The 19,096-nt window shown below is 37.1% G+C and overlaps 1 protein-coding gene across 5 annotated transcripts in view; it reads left to right on the top strand.

Moving 5' to 3' along the window:
* The first annotated feature begins 325 nt into the window (after positions 1–325).
* Positions 326–19,096, top strand: part of LOC129236404 (anoctamin-1) — a 43,986-nt gene continuing 25,215 nt past the window's right edge. The window contains exons 1-6 of one of the 5 annotated variants that reach the window (XM_054870775.1): positions 326–510; positions 581–1,232; positions 11,595–11,997; positions 12,060–12,128; positions 18,495–18,566; positions 18,878–19,038. In XM_054870775.1, coding sequence (XP_054726750.1) covers positions 649–1,232; positions 11,595–11,997; positions 12,060–12,128; positions 18,495–18,566; positions 18,878–19,038 — 1,289 coding nt within the window. In that variant the 5' untranslated portion in view covers positions 326–510; positions 581–648. Of the gene's footprint in view, positions 511–580; positions 1,233–6,792; positions 6,890–6,962; positions 7,030–11,594; positions 11,998–12,059; positions 12,129–18,494; positions 18,567–18,877; positions 19,039–19,096 lie in introns of those variants that run through there. The other 4 variants (XM_054870776.1, XM_054870779.1, XM_054870778.1 and 1 more) reach the window with 4 other exon arrangements.

Below are 19,096 nucleotides of genomic sequence, written 5' to 3'. Positions count from 1 at the left end.
GTTCCATATTATTTAAATCTCTTCCAATTAATCCCTACTCCTACTACTATTATTTTAACCTAACTTTCCTTTTTTAATACTTTTCTCCAAATTAAACTTCTTTACTGCTATCTGTAATTTTAATTTTATAAACATGTAATTTCTCCTAGTTTTGTTCGTTTGTTTTATATTACGAGGGAGCTGACATCAGACTTGTCCAAATCGCGAAAATAAAGTAACTGTTTTTTAATGGCGCCACCTAAGGTAATCAACTCGTGTTAGTTGGTAGCCCTTCCAATCAGCTGTTCGCGTTGTTGGTTTGATTTGTTTTCAGTGGCTAGAAAAATCAAGTGTTGAACTTAGTAGCTTTACTCTTCACGATTTTTTTTTTTGTAAAAAAAAGAAGTAAAATTTATACTCGTACGATTATGCCACGTTCAGCATCCGTAGATATCCGGAAGCGGTTGTAATTGAAGTGTTCAGACAATGTTTTAGAAGTTAAAATTCATAATTGTGTAATCTGTGTCGAATGTAAGCTATATTGACGACAAAAATAGCTAGATATGTTGCCAAATTATTGTTTAAAACATTCTAATTATAGAAACCGATGAGGAGGATGCTTTTGGCAGAAGTTCAGGTACAATTGTAAAGCAGGTATGACCACTGGAAATGGATGAGTCGTATAAGTTGTATGCGACCATAGCAACAGCAACGCTGGAAACTCCGCCTGCGACGCCACCGGGTGATAACAACAACGATAGCATTTATAATCGCAATGGCGAAAATCAATACCAAAAACTCAACAATAGCGATAACGACGATCACACCACAGCTTATTCACAATCGGAACCCGATGAAGATTCAAGTTTGGTTTTCTTTAGTGAAGGCGATTTGCCAGCAGTTGCGTTTGAGCTACCGTACACAGCGCCACTGGCACCGTTGCTTACTCCCGAGTGGAAGAGAAAACATAGTAACAGCGACGCACAAGAGCGTGCGAGTCTGTCGAAAACAAGTATAAAAAGTAAACGTCGACTACCAAGCGTAGCTTCAAAAAAAAAATTCAAAAGTTACGATAGCCTTTGTGAAATGTTTATAAAATCTGAGAGATATGCTAGTGCATCCGGAGATGCAGGCAGTGAGTTCGGGATCAGTGCTCGCGATGTTATGAAAGCGAGCGTAAGGGAATGTATTGAACTTGATGACACACTGTTGCGAGAGGACGGAAAACGTGCATATGAGCTTGCTAATAAAAGGTGAGAGAAATTAAATAATTCGTGAAAAAATGTATGTGGCTTGGTTTTGTATAAATACGCATGCATTTAATATACTATCTCTTTGTTGAGTAAGGAAACCCAAAAATAGAAAAATCATTTTTTTTAATGTAGGCAGTAGTGGCGGCCGCCGCAGCCGTATAGGTTGATGCGTCACTACCATTCGGAATTCGAAGTACGTTGGTTGGAATCTCCGTGAAATACCAATTGAAGAACACATTTTTTCTAATAGTGGTCGCCCCTCGACAGACAATAGCAAGACTCCGAGTGTATTTCTACCATGAAAAAGCTCCCCATAAAAATATCTCCCGTTCGGAGTCGGCTTAAAACTGTAGGTTCCTCCATTTGAGAAACAACGTCAAGACGCTCACCCCAAATAGGAGGAGGAGCTTGGCCAAACACCCAAAAAGTGTGTAAGCGCCAATTATATATTTATATATACATATATATATATATATATACTAGCGAAAACCCGCCCGTTCCGCTGGCCGTCTTTAAAAAAATCTAGATTAATTAATTAAATTAAGCCGAAAAATACTGTGTGTACTTTATAAAAATTCTCGCGCATGAATAGTAATGAAAGAAGTTTTAAATAGTAGTAGCAACTAAAAAACGTTTGATGTGATTTACTTTATTACTTTTTTTATTGTAATGCTCTTTGGTATACAATATTCTTCGTTTTTCCATGCGTTGTTGAATAAATGAACAATACCGATGGCTTACCAACTCTTGAGCATGAAAGATAAAGTTGGCCATGAGAAAACCATGGGTATTCTAAATCAATACCACAAATTGATAAAGTTTGGCCTTGTGACTTATTAATAGTAATCGCGAATGCAAGGCGAACAGGAAATTGAAGACGTTTGAATTCAAACGGCACATCCGATGGTATCATTGGTATTCGCGGTATTAAAACGTCTTCATCAGAGTATTTTCCATTCAAAATTGTTGCTTCAATTACGTTATTCATCAATCTCTTAACTGTTAATCGAGTGCCATTACATAGTCGTTGTTGATTTATGTTTCTCAACATAATAATCGGTGCTCCTATTTTCAAGTTTAGCATGTGTGGCGGTAATCCAGGTAAATCAAAGGAATTCAAAAATTCAGTGGGATAATTTACAATATCATCTTGATTTGTAACAGTGTCAACGGATCGATATGTTTGTTCTGGACTTGGTATGTTAGCCAAAATAGCCGCATTCATTTCATTCACATCTTTATTTTTGCCAGCCATGATGGCTCGTTCAATAAGCCAATCATGATTTTTGAAATTTTGAGGCAAATTTGGGAAAATACTTTGAATTAACTGTTCTTTCGTTTGGCTTATTTGACAAAAGTTTGGTTGTAAAGTTATTAAGCCAGTTAAATTATCGACAGGAACTTTGCCATTTCCAATATCCAATAATTGCTGTGAAAATTCAGCAGCTGATGGATCATTTTGCATTAGAACACGTACATTTGTAGTTCGTTTGAGTGTTTGAACATGTCTCCACCAATATGATGATTTCAAACATGCAGCCAATTCATCTGCTACAGTTGCTCGAGGAATAACAGGCAGTGCCAGCAGCACTAAGGCACGACCAAACATTTCATATTTACTACGTTAATCTCGTAATGTCCTATCAAGCGCTTCCAGTGACTTTTTATGTGCCATCGTGCACTCATCCCATACAATTACGTGTGCGAAAAAGCGGAGAAGGAGAAGAGAACTGTTCTATTCCCCCCCGCTTTAACCCAGCTATGTGTTCAGGTGCAAATGACTTTTTTGCGTGAAGTCTGATATAAAATAAGTTCTATTTACTCTTCTTAAATTTATATAAACTTTTCCAGGCGAAGTAAAAAAACTGACATATATTTGCTTCAACCGCATATTTGTGAGTGCACAGGTAATACGTAAATATATGAATGATATAGGAAATATCTCTTATTAGCATAACCTTTCTGCAAAAAATTAAGGAAACGATCACCAATTACGCCGGCAATGATACAATGAATTTTACACTATAACTGACTTCAGATTAACGTTTATATAATAAGCGTATATGTAACATTTTAAAATTTTTTTAGAATTTTTTTTTTAATTTTTAATAATAAGTGGTCTTCCTCTTCCTCTTCCTGTAGCTAATCCTTTTCCTCTTCCATCTCCAGCTCCATCTCCTTTCTTTATCCCGGAAACGGGCAGTAAAAATTACTTCACTTAAAAGCTTTCATCAACTGCTTCCATCTGATACCCATATTGTACAAACACATCCAAGGGTACCGTGGTCCACCTTTTCGGCTATATCTCGAGACCCTGGACACTCAGAGATCTGCTCTGTATTAAAGCACTCATCAGTAGCTTTGATTTGATACCCACAATGTTAAAACACATCCTAGGGTTACCCGGGTCCTCGTTTTGGCCTTCGGCAGCGCCACCTGGTGGCGAGTGGAATCAATAAGCATATTATACTAACCTTCACCGTGGAAAAATATATATATATACCCAATTTCATAATAATCGGCCCAGACACACACGACCAAAATGTATTCAATTCTAATGAATGCTATGTGCGGCACAAAAAATACGTGCGGCAAATAGCAAAAACACACTCACTTAACCGACGCACCGCACACATACGCGTTATCGGATTTTAACCAAACTTCACAGAAACCTTTGCCAAAGCAACACCAACAATGTGTGAAACTTTCATTGTTTTCCTTACACGCGTTGCTGAGATTACCGGAGACAAATGCACACTTTTTTCGGCTTAATTTTTATATATATAGATATCTATACTATAAAGCTGAATTTCTGTACGTTGTCCGCGCATCACTACGAAACGACAACACCAATTGACGTAAAAATTTTTATACATTCATATTTTCACCCAATGAAGGTTATAGGCATGTTTTTATGATGGAACTCGCTTCCCACAGGCCCCAGGCCGCGCCACCACTCTCATTCGTCACTAATAATCGAATATTTGCTTAAATTTAATCTAAAAAATCTTAGTTTTTCCCATTTCCCACTATTTATAGCACACTCTAGACTTCATAATCCGCATAAGCTGTTCAACTATGACCCAAATGCAAAGTTCAAAAACGGTTTGAGATAGAAAATGAATAAAAATAATTTTGCTTGATGTTTTTCTGATTGGTTGTTTTAATTTTATTCAATGAGGCATAGCAACGGATGCCGGGTATTGTAATATTATGGTTATTAATAAAAAATTATTTTCTACGAAATTATTGTTTGTAATTCTTTTATATACATATCCTAATCCCTCAAAACTACTCCTACGCGAGCGGGGCCGCGGGTTAAAGCTAGTATATATATATATATGTATATGTAAGACGGAGTATACGTTTTGATACAGCGAGAGAAATAAACAGTTTTTGGCGGTAGAGGTAGTAGTCGGCGCACAGCTGAAGCGGAAAGTCGCAGTGGAGCACGAGAGCTGAATATTCATTTTTATTTTAATACAATACTCTGTAATATGGTCCATTTTTATAATTAAATACTCTTTTTTCATTTGGGGGCTCAACCGCTTGTAAGCCAATAGAAAAGTGTCGCGTACGTGTCTGAACTTTGCAAAAAGTGTGTAGTTTTGAGCAATGCATGCAACGACGCGTGGTATCAGTACAGTGAATATACGTAGTTGGTGATAGTAAGAGCAGTTGTTTGTAGTGACGCGAGTTGATGCTGTCAATATCAAGTGGAAAAATCATAGAAATAACTCGCTCAATTGTTGTTGTGTGCGCGAATTGACGACAAAAATCTATATGGATTTTGGCTATGCTCTCGTCGTCCTACTCTTTGAGCAGTTATTACGTGCTCAAAAGAACGAAGTTGAAACGCCGATAAGTTGTAATGGTCAAAGTAAAGCATACACCAGCAAAAAAAAAAAAATAATAATCAAGGAAGTTGATACAAAAGCTGAAACAAAAGCAACAATGGCAACGGCAGGTGAATTAACGAATACGAATAACGGGGAAATGGAATGCTCAAAATACTTCTCATCCGGGCTGGCGGCGACCCCAACCCCGGACCAGAAGTATTTTACTGCTGCGTTTGCCACAAACGGCTCCACCCGAACTCCACCTCGGTTAGGTGTAGTAAGTGCAACGGGTGGTGCCATCTTAAGACCTGCTCAGGCCTTAAGACTCACAGGGAGTGGTCCACAAGGTATGTGGCCACGTGTTGCTCCCGCCCACAGGCGGCCGCTGCCTCAACTGCGATACTGCTCTCAGTGCCGGCACGTCAAACTGCCGCCACCAACAACACCTCAACGGTAAGGAGCCCCCACGAGCAACACAACTCCCTCTCTGACCCACAACCCTCCTGCTCCTACCACAGTCCCCCGCACCCCGCACACTGCTCCGTGTGTCAGACCGTAGTTCCTCGGAACTTGACAACTGTCCAATGCAATTCTTGCAGTGGCTGGTGTCATTTTCGGAGGTGCTCCGGCCTGCACACCACGTGAGTGGACACGCCACTTCGTTGCCCCCTGCTGCAGAGCTCTGCACCCGCAACCGCCCCCAGTGGCGCGGCCGCCAGTCAACATCAGGCCACTACCAATTTTGCGGAACGCACAGCAGGACCAACGTAGACAACATCACGCATCCCTCACCCCCCGAGTTACGACCATAGTCCCGCGAAACTTCAAGCTATTGCAACTGAACTGCAACGGACTCATGAGCAAGATTGACGAGAATTGTAATCATTTTTGAACAATTTTGTCTTTGAAATCAATAAAAACTGATTTCACACAAAAAAGTTATGGTGTTTTGAATAGGTAACACTTCATATCGTTCACCCTGTATATTACGTTACGTAATAGGGGATTCGACATAGAGAGAGGCAATTGAAATAAAAAGAAAATGTGTAAAGTGAGGTTGAATACAATCAGGCTTCCAATTATTCAGTCGTTGTGCAGACGGCAACGAACTAACATGAGTAGTGCCTGTGCTGATTTTTTTGTGTGTTACTAACACAATCTCTGTTTTTTCCCACCTTTGCTGTAAAATACCCGCTGTCACATCTCCTTCCAGGAAATCAGCTGATTTCTTCAATGTCGCTGAGAGTCGTTTAACGGTATGATATTAGCCGCACCTTCTATATTCTCTCCTCCATGAAATGCTACTTGATATAAGTCCGGGTCGCTACGGGAATTTAGAACCGACTGCTGTGTTATATTCTAATTCATCGCACACCACTGTATACAATATGCACGAACATGCGGAAGACAGCGCAGTTCATTGAATTTTATTTTGCAAAAAACAGACAATCATCCACAGCTAGACATACTTCGTTGTCCGTCTGTAAGCTGGGAGGACCACTGAATCAATGTGAATAACAGCTGTTCTATGGGCCAATGTTTCCATTAGCTTAATACTCCTATCGGTAATATAAGTACAAACGGGTGTACACTTTTACATACATAATTTTGGATGCTAACGCAGTATTAGCAGCGCGCGTTTCTCTCTACCCCAGAGTGAGCTGCGAGTGAGCTGTTTCGCGTCCAGCGAAAATTAAAATTTTCTCAGTCTGTAGTGAAACGTCTTCGACAACACTAATATGTTTGTTCATTCGACTTGTTTGTTAACTTAGTTGCGGGTACTATGCTGTTGTAAGAATTTTTCACCAGTATTCCTCGGTATTTGCAAAGTTTTTATGAATTCAGAGAGAACGCACTTTTGAGAGTTTTATTTGTATAAGCGATAAAGTAGTTTAACATGCAAAACAGACGTAGATTATAGCATGTAATATCAAAGCGATCAGTGCTAGCATTCACATGTATGTATGTTAAAAAAATATTCTGGTGAAAAAAAACCCCAAGATACGATGTTAATTGCTGCAATGTCTTCTGATTCATAACTATTTCGCCAATTAATCATCGGATCAACGTTCAGTGTAATGAATACAAAATAAAAACACGTGAAATTTAACGTCTAAAGTGTAGATAAATCGAGTCCATTGAGGCGTGCCTATTTCCACGCCGAGTTAATATTATATTTTTATAATATAATATTACTATTACTGTCGATTCTTTGCGCCACTTGTGTGTGAGGTTTTCGTGGTATTATTAGTGATAGCGCCCCCGCTTTTTTTAATTGCCATTCTCATCTACATACAGGGTGGGCCATATAGCGTTTGCTTTTTGAACCACCTATTTTTTTTAAGAATGCTAACACAAATGACATGTCAAATGTGTTCATAATTTACCTAAAGGTTTGACATTTACGAAATGGGACGCTATGCGCCTGAACGAAATTGGGAAATATTGAAGACTTATTTCCAAAGTGGTGAGTCTTCTTCTTCTTCCGCGGTTACAGTAAATGGCGAGCGTTACCGTGACATGCTCAACAAGTTTTTGTTTCCAAAAATTGAAGAGGATGACATGGACGACATTTGGTTTCAACAGGACGGTGCAACTTGTTAGACTGCCAAAGTTACACTCGAACTTTTGGCTACCGTTTTTGAATTCCGATATCAATTGGCCGCCTCGGAGCTGTGATTTAAGCCCGTTGGACTATTTTTTGTGGGGAGCCGTTAAGGACAAATGCTATGCGAACCATCCAGAGACAATTGATGCTTTAAAACACGAAATCGAAGTTGCCATTCATGAAATTGGAGCCCAAAAAATCGAAAATGTGCTTAAAAATTGAGTTGATCGAATGGCCTACTGTAATGCCAGTCGTGGCAGTCATGTGAACAATATTATTTTTCATTCATAAATGACAATGTTCAATCTTCAAAATAAAAAAAAAAGTTTGAAAAAATATTGATTAGTTTTTTTTTTTATAGCCGATTCAAAAAGCAAATTTTACATGGCCCACCCTATATTTGTGTTACTGTGCTTTTACTTTTACTTTAACTTGAAAACACGAATATTATGAAATTGTACTTGCAATTTTCCTTTTTTATTTCACTCTTCAGTACGTTTTTTTTTAAATCTTGTATTTTTGAGCACGCCACGTATCATTTGTACAAGTAAATAAATATTGTGTGCAAATGTGATCGCCTAATATAAATTTATGGAATTCGTCACTCGTATTTTGCTTTGGCATTCTGTATGTGTTATTAACACATGTTCCACTTAGCGCGAAATTTATGTGGAAAGATAACAACCCACGCCGATGATATTATCATTACGATTACGGGGCAGCATCTTTAAACTCTGAGTAAATTGCATATAGAGAATATTCAACAAATTTTCACTTTTATGCAACAGCGAGGGTTTGTTGGTTAATTCCTTTAAATATTACCTGTTACGTTTTACAAAAAATCTTAGAAAATACGTATGTACATTTTCTCATTCAGCCAATTTTTACTGACAGCGCAGAAGTACTATCTCTACGTTCCCACAACAGTCCGTTCTACGTTGCCGGAACGACCCGGATTTATATCCGGCCAAGGACTGTTACACACGCTGCTACAACAACAACAACAACTTTAAAGGGCCTTTTAATACTTCGATTTCTCGATTTCTACTACCAAAAAAATCTGAAACCGGTCTGAAATAAAAACATATGTTTAATGTTAGACTGATTTTTTTTAATTTTCTTGCATCTATTTCTAGGCAAATGATTTTAAAACTAATATAAAAAAAACTAGCAATAAAATTTGTGTTTGTATGTTCCGGCATAAGGGTGCCTGTTGTAGTGTCTGCTGTATGAATGTCTGTTCCAATCTATGAACTACAGTGCCACACGCTATGAAAGCATTGAAAATTTATTGTATCGGGTATTTTTTTGGTTCCATGAGAACTATCGATATTAATAACTATGGTTTGACAGCTGAAAGTGGTATATTTCTGTTTAGTAGGGTTCGGCAAGTCATCATGAATCGCTTAACGCCAAAATACGGTTCCAAATTTTGGAAATTTACTTTGAAAAAATAAAAATAAAAATCTGTTTTCGAGGTGTTGAAGAAGACGCCGAAGTGTCAATTCTTCGTCGTTCTCAACTTGTTAGCCTTTGTCTTTCGACTACGTGGACCGATTGAATGGGCCATGTAATTCGTATCAAAAAAATTCAAAAAATAAATGCTATGAATTTATTTGTCAGATTATAATAAAATATTCCAACCATATTTCTGTTTTGTATTATCATTTTAAGTTCTCAGGCTCTTAAAAAACATCCGATACTACATATTGCATAGTATGCTGAGCGTATTCACACTACTTCCGCCGATTAAATGGATTAGCTCATGGAAGAAAAAACTTGACAAAGTGTTATTCATGTAAATGTGGTAAAGGCATACAGTAATCCTTTAGGAACTTGAAACGTGCTAAGAGCATTGGCATTAGAAAGAGGCAGCTGGGTTGGAACTACAGTATCTGTTCAATGAAGTACAAACGTAAAACAATATTACAAACTCTAAATACAACTAGCAAAAAATAAAATAAGTGACTTTGAATTTTTCGTGATGTCATTGAAGTTTTAGGTGTATCCCGTTGGGGATAGCCTTTATATTTAAACTTTATTTCATTTGTGGGTAACCTTTTATGGTTCAACAGTCTGTCACTCCCTCATTCGGAAGTGCGCAGGTTCGAAAATGAAGAAACAAGTTTTCTCTAATAGTGGTTGCACCTCGGTATATATATATATATATATATATATAATTGGCGCGTACACCCTTTTTGGGTGTTTGCCGGAGCTCCTCCTCCTATTTGTGGTGTGCGTGTTGTTCCACAAATGGAGGGACCTACGTTTCAAGCCGACTCCGAACGGCAGATATTTTTTATGAGAAGCTTTTTCATGGCAGAAATACACTCGGGAGGTTTTGCCATTGCCTGCGACATTAAACTTCCTTCCGGTAGACCTGCAGGCAATATAAAACGCACGCAGTGCGGCAATAAGGATGAACACTCTAAGTAAGTGGTCAAACACGGATGATGGTCGGTAAAACCATTACAGCGTTTACGAGGGCAGGGTGGGCGGAGGTGTATACTCCGAATATCTGGGGACCTCCTTCAGTTTTCGGCTCCTCGACTACTGTAGTGTCTTTCAGGCTGAACTGATGGCAATAATGAAAGCCGCGACACTGATACAGTGTGATGCAATATCCGGAAATGATATCTCCATTTTCACTGATAGCCAAGCGGCGATAAAATTACTCACAAAACAGTCGACAACCTCCAAGGTAGCCATGGAATGCCTCACATCTCTTAACGAGATGACTGAGTCATTTCACCTAAAGGTAACATGGGCGATTGGCGATTTTTTGCTATCAAAAAAATGGGTCAAAGAAGCTGCATCAAATTTTGTGTAAAAAATGGAATTAAGTAAGATGTGAATGACGACGCTCGTACTGGACGCCACATCACATCAACAACCGATGAAAATGTTGAAAAAGTGAAGAAAATGGTTATGGAGAATCATGCCATGCAATATTTTCGGAAATTTTGGCCATGTAGCGTGTGGCAGCGAAGTTCGTTCCGAAATTGCTGAATTTTGACCAAAAACAACGTCACATGAGCATCGCTCAGGAATTGTTGAATGATGTCAACGATGATCCAGATTTGCATAAAAGGGCCATAACTGGTGACGAATCATGGGTATATGGTTATGACATCGAATCCAAAGCCCAATCGTTCCAATGGAAGAGTCCAGGAGAGCCAAAAAGTCGATCGCAGAAAATCGCCGAACACGCAAAACATTTGTCTTATTTATGCTTCTCACAAACAAACTAAACATGCTATATTGCTAAAACCGTGAACATATCCTCGGGACGAGTGACCCAACATAAAAAAAATATTATCAAATGTACTTAGCCCGCGAAATTTAAGACCTTCATCTTATTTGTTGAACACACCTCGTATTCATAAGAAGTTTCTTAATTTCATAATTCATTGGCCAAATACTGTATTTTGTATTAAAATAATGCATGTTAAACACGCTATGTGGTAGATAGGCAGCTTGTTGTGAATACGCATAGACCTACGTACGTGTATATTTAAGACATATTAATGGACGATAAACATATTAGGGCAACTCCCCAATGACAATAAAAGTATTAAAAGTGGTGTCACGCTGTGCATCGATGTCTGCCGTGGCACCCGAGTTATTACTTACACAATTTAATGGGTCATAAGCACTCCCGCCCATACCCACACAAAGGCAAGCAAAAAATTCCTAAAGTGGGAACAGCAGGAGTATGTAAGGTGTGGTAAATAGTTAATTCAGTATGTGCGAATTTTTTCATAATGGTGTTAATGAAAATCTCAAGTTGCTCATTTAGTACTTTACGCTCAGCATTCGCATACTAAGTGGTGAAAGGCTTTGTACTAAACCTAGAGAGATTGCACTTTATTGCTCAAAGTTATTACTAATTTGATTTTTTCTCTTTTATTACAGAAAACTTCAACACAGCACAAGTCTGACACTCGACGCCGAGGCATCTCGACATAACCACAACAACTCAGCAAAAAAAAATCGGCATTATAAATGTAATAACAGTCCATATACGAATAGCTCAAATTACACAACACCTTTAGCGCCAATGACTGATAATAATATTTTAGAGAGTAATTTTGTAAACGAAGAAGACTGTTGTCCACCAATCAAATATAATGAAACACTTTTCTTTGCGGATGGTGTGCGTTCGATTGATTTTGTGCTTGCCTTCAAAGTGGACCCGGATGCAGGTCAGGAAGCGCTTAACTCACATAAACGGTACAAATTCGAAGCCAATCTGTTGGAGAATGGATTACAGATGGAGGTGGACTATAAGGAGCAGCAGCAAATACATTTTGTGAAGGTGAATTCAAAATAATTCAATTCGATCACAATTGAGCCTATTGTTTTTATTTTCGGTTATAGGTACATGCGCCACTGGATGTGCTGCGTTGCTATGCTGAAATATTAAAGCTGCGTATGCCAATGAAGGAGGTAAGAAATAAATATGTAATAGATGAAGTGGGGCCTGTTTGTAATAATTTTGTTTATGGAATGCATTTTTTCTTACCTTCATTGTAATATAAGAACGTTGGATTGTATATATGTATGTATATATGTATATATATGTATATATGTATATATGTATAGCGGCCGTCGGTATGTCGACATGTATAATGGTGTGGCGTCGGTCGTAGTTAGTGCGTGACTACTATTCGGTAAGGCATGGATTCAAAACCCACTGTGATCGTAAAATACCAAATGATAGAAAAAGTTTGTTTTAATAGCGGACGACTCTAGACAGGCGATGACAAACTTCCCAGTATATATCTGCCATGAAAAAACTCCTTATAAAAAATATCTGCCTTTCGGAGTAGACTTGAAAGTGCAGGTCCCTCCATTTGTGGAACAACATCAAGACGCACGCCACAAATAGGAGGAGGAGCTCGGCCAAACACCCAGAAATGGTGTACGCGCCAATTATATATATATCAATTGCTTGGTTTGGGGTTCGGTGGTTGTAAAACTTAATATTTTTCAGAAGTATTTTGATGGAAATCTTAATAGGTAATCAATTTTATAATTCCAGTGGAAAAACCGCTACTCTTTTGGTGTGATACCCTAATGCACATATATATTTCTTTCCACTTATCATAACATACAACTTCATCTAAACTATATTAGTAGGAAAATAGTATTGTAGCGGTTTACTTACATTGTATTCAAGTGTTAAATATTTACTAAATTATTGGCAAAAAGTGCAACAATGTTCTGATAAAAGAATGAGAAACGTACTAAATAGCAGGAGCACAGTGTAGTTGGTTGGTTTGAGTGATGATTCTTCCAGAATCCAACTAGCGCTTCCGCACCATTTTGTTGCCACATCCTCGTTACCAACTTGCATGACAGCATGACTATATCCAGTCTGTGCGTTTCAGGAACCTTATCAGGTTGTTGCATCTAAGCCAGACAGCTGTTCAACATTCTGTCCTTCCACCACAGTGTGGTTAATCTTAATAGATCTTAATTAGGGCTAAAAGCGTATTAATTTATAAATCAGCCATCTACATACACAATTAGAATTGTCGTACTTATGTTAATAAAATAGATAACGAGAAAGTAAGGGATCATAACAAATGAGAGAATATCGATGGACGATATAATTTCGTTTAAATAAAAAAGAACCTAACAACCCCTTTAGCTATAGAATAATCGAATGACGTTTGTTAAGGATTCGCTTTGATTATTTAGAGTTCAAGGGCTCATAACTGCTGTATAAAATTTCTCAACACTTTATATGAGGACAATGATAAGTAAAAAAATAATTCGTAATACGTAATAAATTAATAATATTTGAATAAAAATCGGAAACTCCGGTCAGTTGAAAAATCATCTTGGTACTCACTTTGTTCCAACTTTAACAAATGTGTAATTATTTTATTCTAGGTTTCATAAGTATGCACTAAACAGCACTAAATGTGTCTTCTCAATAAAGGATTAGTAAAATACTAATCCAGTGCTTTATACATATTAAAGTTTTATGTACCATTTGCTTAACCTTAACCATTATATTTCTTTCCAAATCGAAAGGCAAATTAAAATGAAATCTATTTGAAACGTTTTACAAATAAATACTTATTTACTTGTGCGTAAATCTTCTTCTTGTATAATATATAAAAATGAATGTTTGTCCGTATGCCATCGATGAATTCAAAAACTACTGGACCGATTATTATAAAAATTGGTATATATATGTATTTTTCCACGGAGAAGGTTTGTAGGATATGCTCATTGATGCCACTCGCCACCAGATGGCGCTGCAGAGTAGCAACTTCTGCCCCGTTCAACCGATTGTCATAAAAATTAGTATGACCATGTATTTTTACACAGAGGAAACGAATATGACATGTTCATGGATGTAACATAGATTTTGATTGAAGACATATGTTTGACAATCGCTAACAAGGCACTGAGGTAACTGGGAATGCCTGCTTCAAACCGACCTGCAAAACAACCTTTTCAATCGTGATTTTCAACGAGAAACACTGGGGACATTCGTTAGCACAAATCTTCCGCAGTTGATTCCAGAACAACGCATTGCGTTTGACAGAGTTATGCGTGCAATCACAGAACAAAGCGGTCGACTGTTTTTCATCGATGCGCCCGGTGGTACAGGCAAGACTTTTCTTCTTTTACTAATTTTGGCAACCATACGATCACAAAATAATATTGCACTGGCTATTGCATCATCTGGAATTGCGGCAACTCTTTTGGATGGTGGCCGAACAGGGCATTCAGCATTGAAACTGCCGTTGAATTTGCAAAACACTGAGGCACCAACATGCAACATCAGCAAAAACTCTGAGATGGCAAAAGTATTCCAAACGTATAAAATTATCATATGGGACGAATGTACAATGTCTCACAAGAAAGCATTGGAAGCGCATGACTGTACACTGCGAGATTTGAGAGGAAACAGACGGATCTTCGGTGGCGCACTCATTTTATTGTCTGGTGATTTTCGACAAACACTGCCCATTATACCACGTTCAACACCCGCTGATGAGCTTAATGCATGTCTTAAATCATCAGTTCTATGGCGTCGTTTACAGAAATTGACGTTGAAAACTAATATGCGTGTACAACTACAACGGGATGCATCGGCTGGAAATTTTGCAAAACAATTACTGGATATTGGAAATGGGCGAGTGGAAATTGATGAATCTACACAATGTATCACCTGCCAGCAAACTTCTGTAAGATCACAGAGAGCATCGACGAATTGGTGCAAAAAGTTTTCCCAAACATTGCACAAAACTATTATACAAAAACCATCAGTGGCTCAGTACGCGTGCTATATTAGCAAGCAAAAACATCGATGTCAATACCATCAACTTTACCATTCAGCATGGAATACCCAGTGAAACGACAACATATAAGTCCATCGATACTGTGGAGAATCAAGACGAGATTGTCAAATATCCAACTGAATTCTTGAATTCGCTTGATTTGCCAGGCATGCCGCCGCACGTTCTTACATTGAAGATTGGCGTACCCATCATTCTTCTTCGAAACATAAATCCACCACGACTTTGCAACGGAACCAGACTCTCAGTCAAGAAAATGATGAACAATGTTATCGAGGCAACAATTTTGACTGGACAATTTAAAGGTGTAGACGTACTGTTGCCACGTATCCCAATGGTCCCGACAGATATGCCATTCGAATTCACACGTTTACAGTTCCCGGTGCGACTCGCTTTCACAATGACTATTAACAAAGCACAAGGAGAATCGTTACAAGTGTGGGGATTAAATTTGGAGAATCCATGCTTCTCACATGGACAGCTCTATGTGGCTTGCTCACGTGCCGGAAAACCTTCTGATCTATTCGTCTACGCACCAGAAGGAAAAACAAGAAATAACACAATATTTCCTACAGCACTTCAATAAACATCGAATTGAAACTGAACTTTGTAATGTCACATTTTTTTCGAAATAAACCAAATCAATAAAATGGTTTAGAATGAATTGAATATTTGTGTACTGATTTTTCTTTAAAGTTACTTTTCTTAAATTTATTTTAGTTGTTGGCGTAGCAACGCGCGCCGGGTACAGCTAGTTATTTATATTTTTTAATTTGAAGACAAATATTTTAAGGCATTGTATTTGGTATACACACACAGTATTGAAAAAATGATAAAAACAGTTGAAAGATATTTATTTACAAAATTTCATCCTATGAAATCTTAAAATTCAATTCGTATGCAAATATTATATTTAATCTATTACCCTTGTTTAAAGAAATATGAATAAAACTTCAGAAAAATAGAACTTTAAATGTAAATTGATTGTATTTCAGCATTGGGGAAAATAATCGAGACAGATATAAAAGGGAAATATTTTATCTTTCCATACTATTATTATTGAAACGAAATTATTGTAAGTTAGCACGAACTGCCCTATCAATACATCAATGATTGACAGAATTAATGGGATTCCCACATGCTGCCGGCGTTATTTAGTACCATTATTCCCTGACTTTTCTTCCGAGCTCTTTATTTCGTCCTTAGCAGCTACCAATCCGCTTATTCAATACTCTCACAGTTGTTCTATGGGGCTGAGATAGGGTGATTTTCGCTGAACTATTTATTTACACGATTTGATTCAACTAGGGTCGTTATCCTGCAAAATCCCCATGCCACAGATATTTTATACTCGCAATTTAGACCGCTATAAAATGTTAAAATAACACAGGCCGACAAAATTTAACCAACATTCAGACCCAGAAACCAGACTATATATTTCCGAAGGTTTATGATGCAAGGCTATATAACCTCAAATATGGGCAAAAACGGTGTGTTTTGCACTTTTAGGTTAGGATATATCGAAAACCAGAGCTGATAGAGCAATTTTGAAGCCAGATTTCGATTCATCGCATCAAAATCCTTCCAAAAATTTATAGTCCGGTTTCTGGGTCTGAGATGCTGTCGGCCTGTGTAATCTGCAGCACATGTCCGATAAGTTAAACGCACACCATTTAACACTAGATTTACCAAACCAGTCAAAATTACTGGTCTTGCTTTAAACTCAAAATTTTTGCTGCATCTAACATTTTCTTTCCGTAATGATATCATGACTTTTGTAGCATAACTAAAAAATCAGTTTTATGAACTTTATGTATTCGTCACAAATATTTGTTTTGTTATGGACTAAAGTGGTGCACAAGTCGACATATATGTGCTTTCAAGTCATTTGCTAAATTCACACAACAATGCAGTGTTTTGTTCTCAACTAACAGTAACAGGCAATAGCAGCTAGAGAGAAAACCAAATCATGCTTTTGTATGACTTGTTTCTCTCTCAGCATTGTCACTACACACATATTTCGGCAAGATAGCAAGAAAAGCAATGACACTGAAAGGCAATGAAAAACAATTCAATTCAAACAAGTGAATTGTGTCAAATGTGGATTATTTATATTACTTACATGAATTCCTGATATTTTAAAATCAAATAGGCAGTTAATGTTTGGTATGATGGTTTTGTAGAATAAAAATTAAATTCTGGTTAATATTTGAATGTAACTTACACTTTGCCTGCAAATATTCTTCTGCGCACTTTATTGGATTTAAAGTTTACTAAAAGCTTTCTTATTTCATAACTTCAATAGCTTTAAAAATTATTCATCGAAAGTTTACCGTTATTTATTAATATTCTCCCCTTAATACGCAAAAGTGCGCGGAGAACGAAGAAATGTGTATGTTTGCAATTTTCATACATCTCGAAGGTGTGCTAATACACACTACGTACATACATACATATGACACCAATTCACACATTGTACTTGATGTCTTTCGGCAAAGCTTGTATGAGAATGTTTTTCTACCATTGCCATGCAAGCATATAAGCAGCGTCGTGCAATTCGTGCACTGTCGATAGAGCCGAAGTAGTATTGCTTTTTGAAGACAGTTTTTCTTCGTTGCTGTTCAAGTTGTGTGCCTACATTGCTTTTTGTCTTCACAAACAGTGTCACATGCAATGTGTGACTTGTTGCTTTGTAATAAGCAAGTCATTTGTGCACCACTTTATATGCATGGGGCAGCTTAACAATTGATAGTACTGCAACATTTTTTCGGGACGAAATATATGATGGCGGGGAAACCATGATTCTGAAGCAGGATCTGTGACGTCTCTTTTCTTTAACATATTTATTATAGTTCTCACCAGGCTATGAAAATAGAAAATGAATGAAATGTGTACAGTTACGGCTCTGCTGTGTCTAAAAGTGTTTTGCAAAAAACGATTATCTATCACTGCTAAGATATCATTTTTTACTAAGCATTGGTGCTTAGTTTCTGTTAATTCGAAAGAAAGAGAATTATTAGCTTTACAACAGCAATTATATGGAATTCACGGCATTTAAATGGGATGTTTATATGTAGTTAAAGGTGAACTGTAATTGGAGCTATTATGGGCTATAGGCTATGATTTATTTTAGTTTACAAAATATTCAGTTTATTCAATATTTTCGATTACTCTTATATTTAATCTGAATTTTTTCTCCGTTTTCAGCTATTGTATGAAATGAAATGAAAAAATGTAGGATTTGTGTTTCTTTATTGTGTGGGTAAAAACAAAAAGTCTTAAAGTATAAGCTCCATCTTTTTTCAGTGCACCTACACCTTAGATCACTACAAACGCTTTTGAAAATGCTTAAATTAGCGCTGTTAATATATTTTGTATAATATTAATATATTCCCCTTCTTACTTAGATATTAAGCTATACATTTTTTCTTAAAAAGTTACTCTATATATTCCGCTCATAATTTAATTTCAATTTAATGCACTACTATTGCAGGAACTTTGTAGAAGCACAGTTTACAACAAATACAGTCGTTTGCATCACGCAGCGCAGTTTCTTTCACGAAAGGTCTGAATTACATATCTACCTACAAATCAACACAAATGCTTTCATTTAACAGAATAAAAAATGCTGCAACTATTGGCAAATGATTTCCAAATCTTTTACTTGCTTCTGCTCATTTCAGTTCTTTTGTTAAAGTAGCCGTTGAAATATGAACGCCAATTACACTCAATGCTGCAAATATTATACTATTTATTTATTTATTATTTAATGACAAATTCTTATATCGTTCGACTGTATCTGATCTCTACTGCTTTATTTACTAATTTTGTAATATTTGTTAATCAAAAAAACTAAATGCTTACATATCATTTTAGATACCCGGCATGTCTGCCGTGAATCGCTCCACCAGAAGCGTCCTGTCTAGCCTCAAAGGCGTTGTACAATTTTTTATGCGACACATATATGTGGATGAGAGATTCTTTCCACGACGCGCGTATCGTTTTACCGCTATTTATAGCCGTGATAAGGAATATTTGTGAGTTTGAAATATTTTTTAGAAATTATTCGTTTTTTAATATATAAATTTATTTGTG

The sequence above is a fragment of the Anastrepha obliqua genome, chromosome 1, assembly GCF_027943255.1.
Source record: "Anastrepha obliqua isolate idAnaObli1 chromosome 1, idAnaObli1_1.0, whole genome shotgun sequence".
Taxonomy (NCBI): domain Eukaryota; kingdom Metazoa; phylum Arthropoda; class Insecta; order Diptera; family Tephritidae; genus Anastrepha; species Anastrepha obliqua.
Note: the sequence above shows the minus strand (reverse complement) of the source record. Positions and strands in the feature narration are given on the sequence as shown.